This window comes from Silene latifolia, chromosome 1 (assembly GCF_048544455.1).
Source record: "Silene latifolia isolate original U9 population chromosome 1, ASM4854445v1, whole genome shotgun sequence".
Taxonomy (NCBI): Eukaryota; Viridiplantae; Streptophyta; class Magnoliopsida; order Caryophyllales; family Caryophyllaceae; genus Silene; species Silene latifolia.
In genome coordinates this window covers 4,623,584-4,641,592 of record NC_133526.1, presented here as the reverse complement: position 1 = coordinate 4,641,592, position 18,009 = coordinate 4,623,584, and the positions used below count along the sequence as shown (strand labels likewise).

Sequence of the window (18,009 nt, the reverse complement as noted above, 5' to 3'; positions counted from 1 at the left end):
AACATTATGATCAAGACACAAATACACAATCAATAATCAATAATTCTTAGTAAAGTTAATCCTACAAATCTCAAAAACAAATGCCTTTGCCCTTTCATCATAACATGCTAATAAATGCAAATTAATGTTGCTTCTCAAGATTATCTGACATACTTCCCGTCCAATTATTTACTTACCTTTTCTAATATTTGTAACGTGTATTTTGACTAATGGTAAACAAATCATTGGAATGGAAGGAATACATCACATCCACAAAACTAAGCACGAACAATGTTTAGTTATATTTAACCATAAAATTAAAAATGACAAACTCAATGTTTATTGACGAGAATCCAAGTTATCTATAATGATAACATAGTATGCCAGAAGATTACTGAGGGTTTGGGGGACGGCCGTTGGCGGCAGCAACTCGAGAACCAAATTCTAGCACCTCTTTGCTCGTGTCGTCCTTGTGCACAATAACTTCTATGAAGCATAGACTATCCTTCTGCGGTCCAGTCGCGGTTTGAATAGCATTCACAAGCTCCTCTTCACAAAAAACCTAATTACACTCTCAAACTTTAAGAACTAAACTAGCTGACGTATATAATAAACTAAAAATCCTTATATAATTTAGTTTAGAATCAACCTTGGTTGTCCAACATTTGCCTTCACCATTATGAATAGCGTCCACAAGAGCAGTATAGTTCCAGTTCTTAATAACATTGTATGGACCGTCATGAATCTCGACTTCAACCGTGTATCCACCGTTGTTGATCAGGAAAATGATGCTTTTCTGTTCACATCTTATCATAGTAGAAATGTCTTGGACTGTCATCTACAATACTCACCAATTACGCGACGACGTAAATTAGATACTTAAATTATGCTAGCAATTAGGATCAACAAAGGGTCAATTAACTTTTTAGTTCTTACCTGGAAACTACCATCACCAATGAATGCAAGCACTCGCTTCTCGGGGTCCGCTTGCGCATAGCCAAGCGTTGCGCCAACTGACCACCCAATTGACCCATACTGCATCTGAAACTCGTATCTAGAAATGATATACAAGCAAGATTCAGAGCTCGCGAATAATACCCTCTTTTAAACTACAAAAGCAGGACCTATACTATTAAGGCCTTAATCCTGACCTTGACGGGTCGACAATATGAACACGGACCCATACTACAGGAAACAGCTCTCTCATAACAACCGACTACAAATTTATTTGAAGTTTTAGCTTAAATGCGGTTGAAACCAAACTATTTAACAAAATAGGGCGGATTTCAAACTATTTACAAAAATAGGTCCACGTCATCATTTTCTAATTGTCGACCCGTCAAGCTCATGATTAAGGCCTTAACTTTTGGTAAATAGTTTGAAACCCGACCTATTTTATTAAGAAAAACTAGTGCAGATCCCGCGCGAAAGAGCGATTTTTTAGACAGTGTTTTTATAGAGAATTTAACAATTAAATTGATTGTAAAACAAATTTTAATAATGTGTATAGTTGATAGTAATTAATTAGATAGTCCATTCTTGATTGTTTTTATAGAGAATTTAACAATTAAATTGATTGTAAAAAATTTAGCAACTTATAGTTTATAGTTGAGTTAATTAGATTTTACTCCTTTTTAAAATCGACTTTTTTTAAAATTACTCCCTTTTGAAATTTTTCATGAAATTACTCCCTTAAGTTGCATTTTAACCTAAAATTGCTTCAAAACTCCAATTAAGTGACTTATTTTGTCAGTTGTTTAATTCTTCCTCTATTTGTCTACACGGTTATACTTTTCAAAATATAAATTGGCTAATCCACAAACGGAGGACTGTACTCCTTACACTCAATTGCAATCTACCAAATAGAATGTTATAATAACTTAGGTGTAAGGAGTAACGTCTTTCTTTTATTAAATATTTTGGGTTTCAACCCCATTTAAGCAAAAACTTCAATTTATTTACCCTTCTGAATTCAGTCGGTAACGTATATTACTGACTGAATTTGTGTCGGCCGGTTTATATCAATCAGCCGCAAGAATGTACAAAAACAGAATGAAACAGTAAGCATACCCGCATCCCTCCGGTAGCTTCAGCTTTTGACAGTTAAACCAAGAATCTCCGGCCTCAACAAGTACAGTAGTCTCACCGGAAAGCATATTCTGGACATGCTTGTAAAGAATATTAACTCTAAGAGATTCTTTCGGGGCGCATCGGAGAGGATGCCCATGAGGAACAAAAATCCTGCTATAGTTCACATGAGCTGTATTATTTATCTGAATCTTCTTAGCCAATGCGCTCAAGAAATCCTTCATCAGAACACCGCTAAAAGCGGGCCCACTACCGATAACAACCCTATTAGGTTGCAAAATGATGGCCTTTTCTTTCTTGAGAAGCAAGGAGTACCCGACTGAACTCAAGTCAGTGAAAATCGGACCTGCGAATATATAAGCATCGGCTGATTCAACAATCTCGGCACAGAAGGCAGTGCTTACTGCTCCCCAGTATGTGCCGATAAAATGAGGGTGGTGTTCTGGAACAAGCCCTTTTGCTGAAGGCATCGCGGCTAAAGCATATCCAGATGCATCGGCTAATTCAACAAAGGCCTCGGATGCCTTTGCAACCCGCATTTTTGGCCCTCCCACCATCACAGGCTTTACGGCCTTGTGTAGGAATACCGCTGCTGCTTCCACGGCCGCTTCTAAGGCTAACTTATTACTCAATCTGAAGCACAGAGAAATGTGCATAAAAAGTAAGACTCTAAAAGTATGTATTCTTTCCGAGTTAACTCAAAGTTCATGTAAAAGTATATATTCTTTCTGAGTTAATTCAAAGTTCATGTTTTTAATAAGTACTTTCTAATAAAGCTTATATTCTTTAACATAAAACTCGAATATTTTATCACAAAGCTCAGATTCTACACCGTACAACATATATAACTGGTTGTATAGTCCATGAATTGTTTTGGGCCGTGTATTTCATCAATTTCAGTTCGCTTTAGTTGAGTTCAGTTAAGACGACAATATATACCTTATGTAACGAGGTTAGGCACGTTATATAGACAATAATGCAATTGTGATGACCATGGCAATCACATTCACAAATTCTTGGTTAAAACCATTCTAAGTTAAGACGACATCCACAATCGTTTCAGTAAGGCAAAATTACCAATGAAACAGAGAGCGAGCAAGAAAATTACTTAGGGGTGAGAGAAAATGGCACAGGCTCACGACTGAAAGTAGGATGAGGAATCGTCGATAAATTACAAGCAATGCTAATATACACCGGCTTACTCTCCCTCAACGCTGTTGATATCGCCTCGTCGATTAGCTCATGTGCATCCTCCAGAATACTCACCACCGCCTACATGTATCATTTTCATTAAACCTTTGATCAAAATACCGCTCACACAAAAAAAAAAAAAAAAAAAAAAAAAAAACCGGGAATATAAATAAATGACCAAAAAGAAGGGAGTATATGTAATTTCAAAATTTTATATTTTTTCAACATATTTACGGTTAAAGTATACAAAATTTTGAAGCGCGTACCTGATAACAAGTGACGGTCTGAAAACAACGTAATTCTTGGCTAAAATCAGGCAAACCAACAGTATGATGCAAAATTCTGTTAGTCCCATGATCATTAGAGTTGGGCCCACCAACAATACAAATAACCGGGAGATTCTCACTATAAGCACCAGCAATAGCATTGAGTACACTCAACCCACCAACCGTAAACGTGACAGCACACGCGCCAACGCCTCGAGACCGTGCATACCCGTCAGCTGCGTAACCAGCATTAAGCTCGTTGCAGCAGCCGATCAGGTTAAGCTCTGGTTCAGCTACGAAGTGGTCTAGGAGGGCGAGGTTAAAGTCGCCTGGGACCGTGAACACGTCGCTCACGCCTATCTCGACTAGCCGACGAGCCAAGTGTCGGCCTAATGTGGCTTCCGGCGTTAGGTGAGACGGTGCTGCGGTGTTGGCATTGGATATGCTACATATGGTGTTGCTTGATGGCCCACAAGTGTTCATTTTTTTTTGATGTGAAAAATAAGGAAATTAAATGCGGGGATTTATCTTTTTATGTAAAGGGAGTCAGAAGGGCGATTTTGATATGGAAAATAAGGAAATGCGAGGGATTTATATAGGGATTTCTGGAAGAGTTGAAGATTAAAATAAATAAGGTGTGTTTTGGGTTTTTTTTGTAAAATATTATGTTTACTTTTGTTAATTAATAATTCGTAATTCATTTAATCAATAAATATTGCAAAAACTTGTTCCTACAAGCAATGTTACGATCATGCATCCTTGTAATAACTACGTAAAATGCTAAGATATTGAGAAATCACAAATAATGATATAGTACTCAACTTGCTAAACATTATGATAATTGATAGATGTACTTAAATAGAATATATGAACTACTATTTTATTGGCAAAGAAATCATTCATTCACACATTTAGTGATTGTGATGCCAAGGAAATATTCTGTATGGTTCAGTCCAGTTACATACGTTTGATTAAAATACATTTCGTATATATGAACAAACGTTGAACGAAGGGAGTAAGTCGTTCTGAGTCTAGTGATTGTGAATTTGTGATGCCTATGAAGCCCAAAGAGGATAGGCATAATAAGCAAAACGTTGATACAATGTGCGAGGTTGATGCACATAAACCGTCACATTAAGATAAGTGTATGGGTAATAGGAATAAATATAATATTTTTTTTTTATTTTTTTTGGGTTACCCAAGGGAACACCCGGATACCCATACCCTGCAAACCCGGGGACCAGGTAAGTCATCAAGGTTGCCCTTGATGACAGGTGGATACCGCAGCACTCCCGTGTAGAGAGTCGAACCCGGGACCTCTCAATTCGTTGCCATTTTGCAACGCTTTGAGGCACTCCGCGTTCCACTACACTCAAGCCACTTTGGTATAAATATAATAGTTGGGCTTCAACCATCACCTCAAGATTTTGGTTGAGATGGTTCATCTATCAAAAAACATTTTTCATGTCGAGTTGATGAAGATTTGGACAAGGCAGAGTTGAGTATGGTCTGAATAGTAGCAGGTTTTACTACGGCGCTCAAGGTCTCGTCCGAGTCGTCCCAAATCACTTGATCGTGTTTTGAGTCCTACCATTACAAACAAGTCCGGCCTTGTACCGTTCAAAAGAACAGTCGAAATTCTTTCTACGACTGAAACTACACATCGATTAAATTAAATATATAATTAGATCGAGAGAATTAAACAACATGGTTTCTCAAATTCAACTATAGGCTGTCTAGCATGAAGAGGAATGTGATTCTGCGTAACTTATTAATTATGTCTTAGAAAGTCAGACGAAAATTTATATCAAGATGTTAACTCTGTTATTATCACTAAGAGAGATCGATGTACAGCTTAGCAAACAGATTTGTAACGATCCTCGTTTCTATTTAATTTAGGCGTTTCTCAATGATCGAATAATGAAGTATTTTCTCCGTTTCAATCACTTGTTTATTTTTTTCCTTTGGCACAATGTTCAAAGGATATTGAGAAAAAAGGATACTATTTGCGGTTATTTTTATGAACTTTTTATCGAATTGGGGTTATTTACCAAACTATTTCTCGCTTTAGGGCTCATTTGAAACTATTTCTTTCAAATGGGTCCACGTCATCACTTAATTTTTTTTCACTGCTCTCTCACAAAGCCGTTGCCTGCGGTAGCGGTTTTATATGATTTTCTTGAAGCTGAACATCCAGTACCCATTGTAAAGTTTGTATCCCATATTTCTAGAAAAGCCGTGACCCTTACCCACGGCCTTTCCTACTCGACCGAAAACCGCTGGCCTTGACCACGGCTTAAAGCTTAGTATATATATAAAACAAAAACCCGACATTTATCATTCACAATCCCGAAACCCTAAAAGACGAGAACCCAAATTCCCAGCCTAATTCCTACCAAATCTCAATTAATCAGTTCGTAATCAATCTCAATTCATCCTATTTTATGATAAGGTACTAATTATTGAAGCTTTTAATTATCAATCTTCCTTTATTTTAGCTGTAAGCTTATTTAGTTTTACAATTAGCATTGTTTTTTATATAGTTAGTTTAATCTAGTAGTTTCTAGTTAGTTTAGTAATTTATAGTAATGGAGATTAATAATTTCCCCTTAACTTGTTGGTGGAATGGAGAAATTGTTGTTGATGGTGAAATTGTTTAGATTCGGTGGTTCTACTACATTTTCACCATCAACAACAATTTCTCCATTCCACCAACAAGTTAAGGGGAAATTATTAATCTCCATTACTATAAATTACTAAACTAACTAGAAACTACTAGATTAAACTAACTATATAAAAAACAATGCTAATTGTAAAACTAAATAAGCTTACAGCTAAAATAAAGGAAGATTGATAATTAAAAGCTTCAATAATTAGTACCTTATCATAAAATAGGATGAATTGAGATTGATTACGAACTGATTAATTGAGATTTGGTAGGAATTAGGCTGGGAATTTGGGTTCTCGTCTTTTAGGGTTTCGGGATTGTGAATGATAAATGTCGGGTTTTTGTTTTATATATATACTAAGCTTTAAGCCGTGGTCAAGGCCAGCGGTTTTCGGTCGAGTAGGAAAGGCCGCGGGTAAGGGTCACGGCTTTTCTAGAAATATGGGATACAAACTTTGCAATGGGTACTGGATGTTCAGCTTCAAGAAAATCATATAAAACCGCTACCGCAGGCAACGGCTTTGTGTGAGAGCAGTGAAAAAAAATTAAGTGATGACGTGGACCCATTTGAAAGAAATAGTTTCAAATGAGCCCTAAAGCGAGAAATAGTTTGGTAAATAACCCCAATTCGATAAAAAGTTCTATTTTTATTGGATGACAAGTAGACAATAAAAGTTGTTTATGATCAAATTACGAAGATCTAACTAAAAAAAATACGAAACCGGAAATTGGACCGAATGACAACCACTCTGGTCCGGTCCGACACGGCTGATCCAATCCGGTCCAATTTAGGGAGTTCGGACCACGTTTTTACACCAAGGTTTTGCTTGGACCGGAGCTGACCAAACTGAAGATCAGATGACTGAAATTTACGGACCCGTAGACCAAACCGAAAAGAAACCGGCCAGGTTTGATTTGAATCTACTGGTCCGGTCCAGTTAATCGGATCGACATGGATTTTTTAACATCCCTACTTATACAACACAAATTATTATAAAACGACAGTGTGTAGTTAAAACGGGTCAACTATTACTCACTAGCATAGACGAGACAAAAGAAAATATAGGAAATAACAAAAGTATATCCCTTCTATCTAAATAGTGTAATACTCAATCCGTTTTATCTATAAAACCAATACCTCCTTAAGAGTAACAAAGCGCCTTGCTTGTGACGGACAATATCCGACAAGCTGAAGACCTCTCACAATAAAGCAAGTGGGTTGGCAAGTGGGAGGGAAAATTGAGCACCCATGCATATTGTCACTTGCATCTTGTGAGAGGAGCACTATCCGTCTTCAGCTTGTGACGGATAGTGTCCGTCTTCAGTGAGATTTTGTGGAAGAGCAAATGTATGTATAGTTGCTTTCTAGTTTGAAGTTATCACGTATTGATAAGGAGATTGATTAAAATTGGGCCTAGATTCTATGTTGGGCCAATTCTATATGCAAATATTCAGGGCAATCTCTGAGACTTCACCGACCCACTGCAAAACTGCAAACGTCTAAAATGGTGCCCAAGCCAATACATTGTACTCCGAAGAAAATATGTGCAATGGCCAATGGATAAACCTAGACTTGGCAAAATTGATTTGGTTCGAATGATCCGAACCGAATTTGACCAACACTCGAATTAAAGACTTAAATATGACCCGTAAACCGGATTGACCCGACCTTATTCAACCCGACTCGAATGTTTGATATCGGATATCCCAAAAAAACTTGATAATAACCCATCCGAAAATTACCCGAATTGACCCAGCTCGTTCGTGCAAACCTGAACAACCTGAACCCAAATTGACCCAACCCAAACCCAACCCGATTAACCAGTTTGCCAACTTTAGATAAATCCCTAAGTACAGGTGATAAGCTGCAAACCACTATACCAGGTCAAGTACCCGGAAATGACAGACTCAAAAGTCTAAAAGACATGGTTTCATGCTATAAATAACCTTCAAGATTGCTCATTGAGAAACTTAAACATAAATTTCTTGATTTCACCCAAATTTTAATCACTAGACTCCACCCTTACGTGCATACCCTTTAAATATTGTACATTTATCAAAGTCCACAACATATTAACACTATATGATACTCCCTCCTATTCTATATAACTCTCCCCTTTCATGGAGGGCACGAGAATTAAGGTAGGGGAGTATTATATGATAAAGTATTGGAGTGGGGTAGGAGATTGGAGAGAGGGAAGGTATTGTGTGATTAAAATAAGTATTGTTGTGGGGTAAGGTGATTAAAATAAGGATTGTTGTGGGGTAAGATGATTAAAGTAAGATAAAGTATGAGTATTGTGGGGTATTGTTGTGGGGTGAAGTGATTAAAATAAATATAAATGTTTGCCAAATAAGGAAATAGGGAGAGTATTGTGAATAGACGAAAATGGAAATAGGGAGAGTTATTTAGAATAGGAGGGAGTATTCTGAAATCAACTAATACACCCTTTCGCAAGAGTTTTATTGGTAGTTAAACAAGTGAAGGGACGCATTAGTTGGTTTTATTGGTAGTTAAATAAGAGTTTGGAGTATTTTGAGCAGCACTCACATAGTTCAGAGTAGTCCCATTAAATAACCCAAAAATATAACAAAGATTCAACTGGAAAAAAAATACTTGTAATATACAAAAAATAAGATATACTCCGTATATTCTCATTGAAGTTGAATTTTGATTCTCCGAAGCAATAGTACACAGTAGGGTGAGTAACACAACGGTTGAAAGTTGAAACGTTGGAAAAAAAAACACAATGAATATAAATGTGTAGTACAATATTTTTGTATATTTAAACTTTACTAGAAAATTCAATTCCACAAACTCAATGTTTACAGACGGAAATCCAGCAAGTTATCTATGCTGAAAACTTGAGTATGCCAGTAATGCCACTATGCCGAGGAGTTACTGAGGGTTCGGTGGGCGGCCATTGGCCGCAGCAACACGAGAACCCCATTCTAGAAGTTCTTTGCTCGTGTCGTGTTTGTGCACTATCACTTCTATGAAACATAGACTATCCTTCCTTGGTCCGGTCGCAATTTGAATAGCATTCACAAGCTCCTCTTCGCAAAAAACCTGTTTACACGCAAACTTTAACAACTAAACTAGCTGACGTATAAAAATCCTTTTATAATTTAGTTTAGAAAATCAACCTTGGTTGTCCAACAATTGCCTTCCCCATTGTGGATAGCGTCCACTATACCCGTGTAGTTCCAGTTTTTAATAACATTGTATGGACCGTCATGAATCTCGACTTCAATGGTGTATCCACCATTGTTAATCAGGAAAATGATACTTTTCTGACCGCATCTCAGCATAGTCGAGATGTCTTGGACTGTCACCTGCAATATCCGTCAGCAAATGCAGTGACTTGAGTTTCTTCCTAGGAAATAAATCGAGATAGTTCAACTAGCAAGTCGGAAACTTGGTTCTTACCTGGAAACTACCGTCACCAATGAATGCAAGAACCCGCTTCTCAGGGATGGCTTGCGCATAACCAAGAGTCGCGCCAACAGACCACCCAATTGACCCATACTGCATCTGGAACTCGTATCTGGTAACCAAATAGACATTTACTTAGTTTTCGTATAATTTTTTTTTTTTTTTTTTGGATAAAATGTAAGTATATACATAAAAAATATACTCCCTCCTAAGTCTGATTGTTGGTCCTCTTTCCTTTTCGATGCTAGTCAGGTGTTGGTTCCCCTTTCTTTTTTTGGTATGTTTTGTGTGAACGTGTGGTCCAAATTCAATTTCATGTGGGGTAGGGTGTTTTGTGTGGTCCAAATTCATTTCTTTAATATTGATTTCCAAAAGAAAGGGAACCAACAATTAGACTAGCTGGGAGTAGATCGTTACCATACAAATTTTCATTTTCGTATATTTGGGTCTCAGCTTAACAGTTCAAATAGAGATGCACAAATTAATTAAAAAAACGCGGAAAAAATGTACAAAAACAGTACAGTAAGATTAAGCATACCCGCATCCTTCAGGTAATTTTAACTTCTGACAGTTAAACCAAGAATCGCCGGTCTCAGCAATGACAGCGGTATCACCAGAAAGCATATTCTGAACATGCTGGAAAAGAACATTCACTCTAAGAGGTTCTTTCGGGACGCATTTATGAGGCGTCCCTGAAGGAACAAATATCCTACGATAGTTCTCATAGGCTGTATTATTTTTCTTAACTTTCTTAGCCAAAGCGCTCAAGAAGTCCTTCATCATAACACACCCAAAAGCGGGCCCATTACCGATAACAACCCTGTCAGGCTGCACAATGATGGCCTTCTCCTTCTTGAGAAGCAAGGAGTACCCGACTGAGCTGAAGTCATTGAAAATTGGTCCTGCAAATAGATAAGCATCGGCTGATTCGACAATCTCAGAGCAGAATGCAGTGCTTACTGCTCCCCAGTAGGTGCCTATAAAGTGTGGGTGGTGTTCCGGAACTATCCCTTTGCCTGCTGGCTTAACTGCTAAAGCATATCCAGATGCATCAGCTAACTCGACAAAGGCTTCAGCTGCCTTTGCAACCCGGATATTCGGCCCACCCACCATGACGGGTTTTACGGCCTTGTTTAGGAATTCAGCTGCTGCTTCTACTGCTGCCTCTAGGCATAACTCATTACTCAATCTGAAACACAAATTATTGAGTCGACAATGACCGCATTTAACAAGATTTCAAATTTGCAGTTGTCATACTATAATCGCGACTGACAATCAATATTTAGGGTAGGTCGTCTGAGAGACGGTCTTTCAATAAGTTTATTGAGAGACTATTTTACAATTTTAAGAAAAAGTGTTACTAAAGATAATAAAATAGGTACAAATCCTGAATAACGATAAAATGGGTACATTTATTATGTAAATAGGTACGAAATTACTATGTCACGATTAACGACAAAAAGGTCACGAAATACAAATAAAAGGGTACGGAAAACTGGTCTCTTAATAACTTATTGAAAGACTTTCTCTCCAAAATTTTAGTGCAATATTTATTACTCGTATTATGCAAATGTTGTAATAATAATGAAAAAAAAGGAAAAGTAAAACAAAATGATAGGATTCAGGTATTGTTTATCAAATACCAAAAACTTAAGCTGATGGTTACACGCCTTGAGATCAAATTATTTGTAAAATTACCTGGTACGGCGAGAAAAAGGCACAGGCAGATGACTGAAAGTAGGGTGAGGAATCCCTGATAAATTACAGGCAATGCTAATATACACTGGCTTACTCTCCTTCAATGCAGTCGATATGGCCCTATCGATTTCCTCATGTGCATCCTCCATATTATTCACCACGGCCTACACACACCATTTTCATATTTTTTACGTGCATATAATTTTATATATTTTTCAATATATTTACGTTCAAAGTTTTCAAACCTTTATGTCAAAAAATCAAATACCGAAGCACATGACATTACGGACATTAGTGGATTATTCATCTGATGTATTAACAATTTTGAGTTTTAATTTAAAAAATTTGAGTTTTATTATAACTAAAAAAAATTACATATAAACTCGGAAAAATTTGATTTTTAACATAAAACTAAAATGTAATTTATAAACTATAAAACTCAAATAAAAAATACGCAAAAAACTCAAAAACTCATTAAGTGTGAGGTAGTACATCTGATGTACAATCCGTTTTCTCCATTACGGGGAGCGTACCTGATAACAAGTGACGGTCTGAAAACAACGTAATTCTTGGCTAAAATCCGGCAAACCAACAGTATGATGCAAAACTCGATTAGTCCCATGATCATTAGAGTTGGGCCCACCAACAATACAAATAACCGGAAGATTCTCACTGTAAGCCCCAGCAATAGCGTTGAGTACACTCAACCCACCAACAGTAAACGTGACAGCACACGCGCCAACGCCACGTGAGCGTGCATACCCGTCAGCTGCGTAACCAGCATTGAGCTCGTTACAGCAGCCGATCAGGTTAAGTCCTGGTTCTGCTAAGAGGTGGTCAAGGAGGGCGAGGTTGAAGTCACCGGGTACTGAGAACACGTCGTTTACGCCTAGTTGGACTAACCGTCTAGCTAAGTGTCGGCCCAATGTGGCTACTGGCGCGGATACCGTCGATGGCGGGAGGAAGTGGGTTGTGGTGTTGGTGTTGACTGGGCTGCATAGGTCGTTGTTTGATGGGCCATTTGAGTCCACTGATCCTATTTTGGTGTCCATTTTTGGGTCTGTTTGAGACAAGGGAATGTTTAGAGATTTTGTTTTTGTTTTTTGAGAAAAACACCCAAAGGGCATTAGTGCATTACTATAATATTGATTTTGTTGTCCCTCAAAAAAAATAATAACGATTTTGATTTTGAATTTTTTTTTTTGTTTTTGTTTTTGTTTTGGTGTGATTGAAAAAAGTAGGAAATGTCGGGGGATTTATATAAGGAGTCTTCTTAGACCAATAAGTCTTACATTGGGGATTTGGGGGTGATAACTGATAACGAGACGAGTCGAGTTGAGTAAGAGCTTGGTCTTGCTTGGCTTGTTCTCATAATGTTAAACTTGTGCTCAAGCCAATCTCGGGTTCATCCGAGCATAAAAAAATTGTGTTTATATCGAGCTTGCGAGCTTAACTCGAACGAGCCTATGTATATTTAAATTTCCGTTATTTTGTTTCTTATTTTCATTAACTTGGAATTTGATGGTTATATATATAAAAGTATTGGGTAAACTAATAAGAACATTTGATATGGTGAAATAAAGATATAATCTCAATAAATATTTTTATAAAATAAGATTATAAGATCAATATATTATCTAATTACAGGACTTCGATCTGAGCTAACTGTAACTCTGCTAGACTTGCTAAAATCTTGAGCTGAGTTACAAGTGTCTCGTCTCATCATCCCTCTAATCCTGCATTAATTAGTAAGTCTTCTTAAGTGTGATTTGTGAATCGGACGGGTCTATATCTCTAACATCAAACAATACTCATCATTACCACAACAATTTGTTATATGAGTAACGAGATGTTTTAGATTTATTTCAGTCTTATAAGTTATAACCGTATTAAATAAGTACAATAATTCTCATCTTGTGTAAACTGGTTTTACACGATAAAAGACAACTACATCCCTACAATGTGGGAGCAAGTTATTGCCGGTATCTTGAAGAATTCAAAGAATCGAAAGCTCAGTTTAGGAATATATATACGAGTTTTTTATTTTTTTAAGAATTTCAAATTTTACACAAATACGTGCTAACACAGTCTTCGTGCTTATCTTCTTAGAGAGGATGGGATTTAAATAAACTAGGCGCGGTTTTGCTCCCTATTAAATAAATAAATAAATATAGATTACGTGTGTGTTTGGCCTATCTTGTGTGTTTTTACACTTAAAAACACATTTTGGCAAACACAACATTTTCTAAAAGTTAAACAAAAATTTCTCAAAAAATAAAAATCCGTATTTTTACCCATAGAAATAGAAACAACAATTTGATGTTTCTGCTTTTAAAAAACACTTTTAGAAAATTAAGCCTGAAAAACAAAAACTCATTTTTAAGAACCAGGGCCAACATGCTCTACGTCTGTATCATTCTCGAGTAATTTATTAACTCCCTCTGTCCCGGTCATTTATTATCCTATTTCATTTTTCAGTGTCTTAATCATTTTTTTAAGCTAGCCAAGTTTCAAGTCGAAACCGAGCCCAGTCTCAATTGGCCGAGGCAACTTGGAGCCTTTCGAGTTTGAGCTAAAGTTGACTTTGACTCGGTTACAAAACTAATTATACAATACTCTGTTCATGTGCATGAAGAAGGTATACAGTTACTGTACTATTTATTCATTTTATTGTATATATAGTCTAAATTAAAATGCCTGCAGATTTCACTGATTGATAATTGAATTAATTATACAGCAGATATAGTCTCAACTAATATCAACAATTAAGGCTAGATCGTGTAATGATCCGTATAAGTGTATAACCACTACGATGATCAAGATAGTCAATGGAACGATACACAGATAACAGCAGCATACAGCTGCCAAACATTATGATACATGTGCATAAATAATGTATAATACTCGCTACATCCCAACTTTGATTAAAATACTATTCACAAAGAAGACTAAGCGTCTAAGACGGAACCAGTCCTCGTAGTGAAAGGTTGTAGAATGCTAAGATTGTCTAGGAAATCATTGAATAGTATCTGCGAAAGATCTTAGTAAGATACTAAGATATCGACAATTTGGTAGCAGGCCAGGATGTGCAGACTTACATGCACAAAATGAAAGAATATCGCAATATAGTTCTTTGACGTCGGACAAGGTTAGGAAATAAGTAAATAACGCTAACGGCTAACACGGTCACAATAAACTAGAGCGGCCTTCTTCGACGAGCAATGTAGCTCAAGAAGGAGATTCTGAATCTAACATGACTCGATCAGAAACGACATTGGCCACTCCTCTGTGTTCCGTCTTTCCGTCTTATTATTGTCTACATGGCTTAACTGAACTACATTTAACAAGTAACTGAACTACGGTATCATGATTCATCATTCATGTCCTCAAAAATATTAGGCCTACTGTTACAAATGACTGCACATTTCCGAGCCCTGCAATCCTAACCCGAAATTGGAATATAAAGAAGAAAAGAAATGATTTTCCAATGCTTTAATGATTCTCGCCTATAGCGTATGAGTGATTTTTACAAATCATATCATCTGTATGAAAATCCATAAATAAAAACAAATAGACCTGGCATGGTAAGAAATTCCAAACTTGGAGCAAATATAACGATTAGCTACACATCATGCAAACATTTCCCACCATCAGAAGAAAATTCTTCAAGAATGAAGGACTTTTTTTTTTTTTTTTTTTGACAAAGAATAAATAAAGATAGCTTACAACAAGCTTCTTCGAAAAGATTATGAGCTATCCTATTCACTCCCCTAGGACAGAAACTAAGAGAGCAACAATGGAAATTAGACGCAATAGACTTAATATCCTTGATAATGCACCTAATAGACGCGATCGCCTTTTCCGCTCCAGCAACCTGCATAACCAAGTTAAGACAGTCCGTAACAAGCCTAACATGAAGAATTAAGGACTGTTACAAGCCATTCTTGCGAGCTTGATGATGCATATAACGGAAATGAAAAGGGGCTTTGAACAAACCATCGAGAGTGAACAGAATCAATCAGCTTGATGCTCTATCAGTGTAACTATGACAATAGACTGATCATCACCTAGAACACTTACGCTGCCTGATCTGACCATACAATATAGGTAACAAGAAAGCGGACATCACGAGTAGAAGTAAATTGGCAATGCTGCCTTCTCCAGGTGAGATTATTTTCATTCAAAACATTTCCCACCATCACATTTCATTTTGACACAAAAAGAAAACACACTACCCCACCATATAAATAAATTTGGACCACACAAATACACTACCCACCATACAATTAAATTTGGACCACACAAACACTTACCAAAAAAGGAAATATGGAAGTTATTGTGAATAGACGGAAAAAGAAATAGTGAAGTTTATGTGTTGAATAGGAGGGAGTATAAGGCAGCAAATCAACAAAAGTCGGCTTGCAGAAAAGGCCCATATATCTGGACATACAATTTAGGCGACAGGAAAGCGGGTAATCAGAATAAGAGTTGATCACCTCGGCAAAGTTGCCTTTTGCAGTGTAAATATGACAATAGAGCTTTATATGAAGCAATACTTGTGAGCTTTACATGAAGCAATACCAGGAAGATGAGAAGGGGGACTTCTGAACAAACAACAGACACTGAAAAGACTCAGCTTGATGCTCTATCAGTGTAACACATAATACAACATTTCCTACAATCGAGAATGTTTACATACATGAAATATAGGCCCCACAAGGCAGCATATCCACAAACAAAAAATGTGATTTGCAAAAAAGCCTCACAACTGACAATACAATATAGGCAACAGGAAAGCGGGCAATCAGAATAGAAGGAATTGATCACCCCGGCAAAGTTGCCTGCAAAACACTACAAAATCATTCCTATAATAGAGACTATTTTCATTCATTAACATATAGACCAAGAAAGGCAGCGTATCCACACAGTCCGACAGACAAATGTGGATCCACAGAAAAGCCATGCATCAGGTCAAACAATATAGGCAACAGGAAAGCGGGTAATCATAATAAAAAGAGTTGATCACCTCGGCAAAGTTGCCAGCAAAACACTACAAAATCATTCCTAAAATAGAGACTACTTTCATTGATTAACATATAGCACAGAGATAAAGGTGGATCCACAGAAAAGCCACACTTCAGGTCAAACAATATATGCAGCAGGAAAGCGGGCAATCAGAACAGAAAAAATTGATCACCTCGGCAAAAATTATAGGTCCCACAAGGCAGCGTATACAAGGTAAAGGTGGATCCACTAATGACCTCACATTTGACCATACAATATAGGGAGGAGGAAAGCGGGCAATTAGAATAGAAACAATTGATCACCTCGGCAAAGTTACCTTCTACAGTTCTACACACAAAATAAATCTTCCGGCAAAGTTGCCTTTCACACAATGTATAACAGTTTCGACAATTGAGACTATTTCATTCATAAGACATGATTAAAGCAAGAAAATAGGGGGGGAACAGATAAAGCAACACAGCATGAGTGGATAACCCTTAAAAAAATACCCTTCACATTTAAGAACAACCAAGTACCAACACAGTGATTATGTAGCCAAACAAATATACACTGACTTCCAGAGTAATGAAACTAGATGGACAAAGCTCAAATTTAGGTTGATCTCAGTACTCCCACAGGAAAGACTATAATGAACACCGAAAACTGAAAAATATATTTTTGGACCACATAAATAAGCTAAACTCATAGAACACCATTTGAACAATATTGCCAAAACCAAGCAAGAATCACCATCATGCAATGAATCTTCGAAGTCAGCATCACGAACATTTCCCTCAACTAACAATTATAGAAAAGGCCAGAGGTGCCTGTTTATATACCTTATTTCCAGGCCTCACAAGTCTCAGAGAGACTTCAGCAACAGTGCTGGTTGCCGCAGTGACATCTGTATGAGTGTGTCCCACAATAGCTATAAAACCATTAATATGACAACCCATATCCCTAAAACCAAGCAGGCAACGACATCTCTTTAGATGAAGATTCAAACTTTTAAAAATAACATAACTAAAACAGGCTGATGATGTCACAAGGATCTAACTAATGTATGAGATATCATCTCTTACATACCATCAGGCATCAATAATACGAATGCCGATGCCAGTACTGCTATGCCCTTTAGAAGGTTCGCTAATAAAACCAGTTGCATTCACAAAATTCTTGATTTACATAAAACATCCCTATCTAGATATTGCTCTACTCCAATGAAACAAATTTTGATTCAGATCGCAAAGCATCTATTACATCACTAAATAACCGGCAACCAAGTCAAAAGCCAAAACTAACCCCAGCAACTCCAACCAGTAGCTCAACATTAGCTTGCACAACTTTTCGACTAACCTTCCCCTCAGCCTAGCCATGAAATCGAAGAGAAGAATAAACTCAAGCAGAGCAGAAAAGAAAAGAAAAAATGTGAATGAAACGGTAAATTTGTGAAATAAAGCTTTCCTGGAGGACTTTTCTCTTCATACAATGAGCTAGGGCACATATACTGATAATGTATCATAGCATCAATACAACCACTGAGCTTACAAAAATAGATATCTGAAATTATTATATCTTGAAGTGCAGCAATACAACCAACTTATTGATAAAACACACAAAGAGAAAGACAACACCCAGAAAATAAGGAAAAAAAGACTTTTCATGGCTAGGTTCCTTCC

General features: G+C 37.0%; 2 protein-coding genes across 2 annotated transcripts; both read right to left on the bottom strand.

Annotated features, from left to right (window-relative positions):
- Window positions 1–97: 97 nt before the first annotated feature.
- On the bottom strand, window positions 98–4,007 carry LOC141624731 (pyruvate decarboxylase 2-like). Its single transcript, XM_074440144.1, has 6 exons — window positions 3,525–4,007; window positions 3,176–3,339; window positions 2,050–2,700; window positions 916–1,033; window positions 629–817; window positions 98–541 (listed from the first exon to the last, which is right to left on the bottom strand). Exons 1-6 carry the CDS (start codon window positions 4,005–4,007, stop codon window positions 371–373), a joined length of 1,776 nt encoding a protein of 591 aa, XP_074296245.1. The 3' UTR covers window positions 98–370.
- A 5,084-nt stretch (window positions 4,008–9,091) lies between these two features.
- On the bottom strand, window positions 9,092–12,384 carry LOC141624565 (pyruvate decarboxylase 2-like). Its single transcript, XM_074440143.1, has 6 exons — window positions 11,860–12,384; window positions 11,327–11,490; window positions 10,167–10,817; window positions 9,623–9,740; window positions 9,340–9,528; window positions 9,092–9,262 (listed from the first exon to the last, which is right to left on the bottom strand). The coding sequence occupies exons 1-6, from the start codon at window positions 12,376–12,378 to the stop codon at window positions 9,092–9,094; spliced, it is 1,812 nt and encodes a 603-aa protein (XP_074296244.1). The 5' UTR covers window positions 12,379–12,384.
- Between the last annotated feature and the right edge of the window lie 5,625 nt (window positions 12,385–18,009).

Bases quoted from the DNA above. Each gene is read 5' to 3' on its own strand.
- LOC141624731 (XM_074440144.1), bottom strand. From the start codon at position 4,007: ATGAACACTTGTGGGCCATCAAGCAACACCATATGTAGCATATCCAAT. The intron at 818-915 runs GTAAGAACTAAA...TGAGTATTGTAG, and splicing joins TTGGTGATGGTAGTTTCCAG to ATGACAGTCCAAGACATTTC. The intron at 542-628 runs GTTGATTCTAAA...GAGTGTAATTAG, and splicing joins GCAAATGTTGGACAACCAAG to GTTTTTTGTGAAGAGGAGCT.
- LOC141624565 (XM_074440143.1), bottom strand. From the start codon at position 12,378: ATGGACACCAAAATAGGATCAGTGGACTCAAATGGCCCATCAAACAAC. The intron at 9,741-10,166 runs GTATGCTTAATC...TTTGGTTACCAG, and splicing joins AAATTACCTGAAGGATGCGG to ATACGAGTTCCAGATGCAGT. The intron at 9,529-9,622 runs GTAAGAACCAAG...CGGATATTGCAG, and splicing joins TTGGTGACGGTAGTTTCCAG to GTGACAGTCCAAGACATCTC.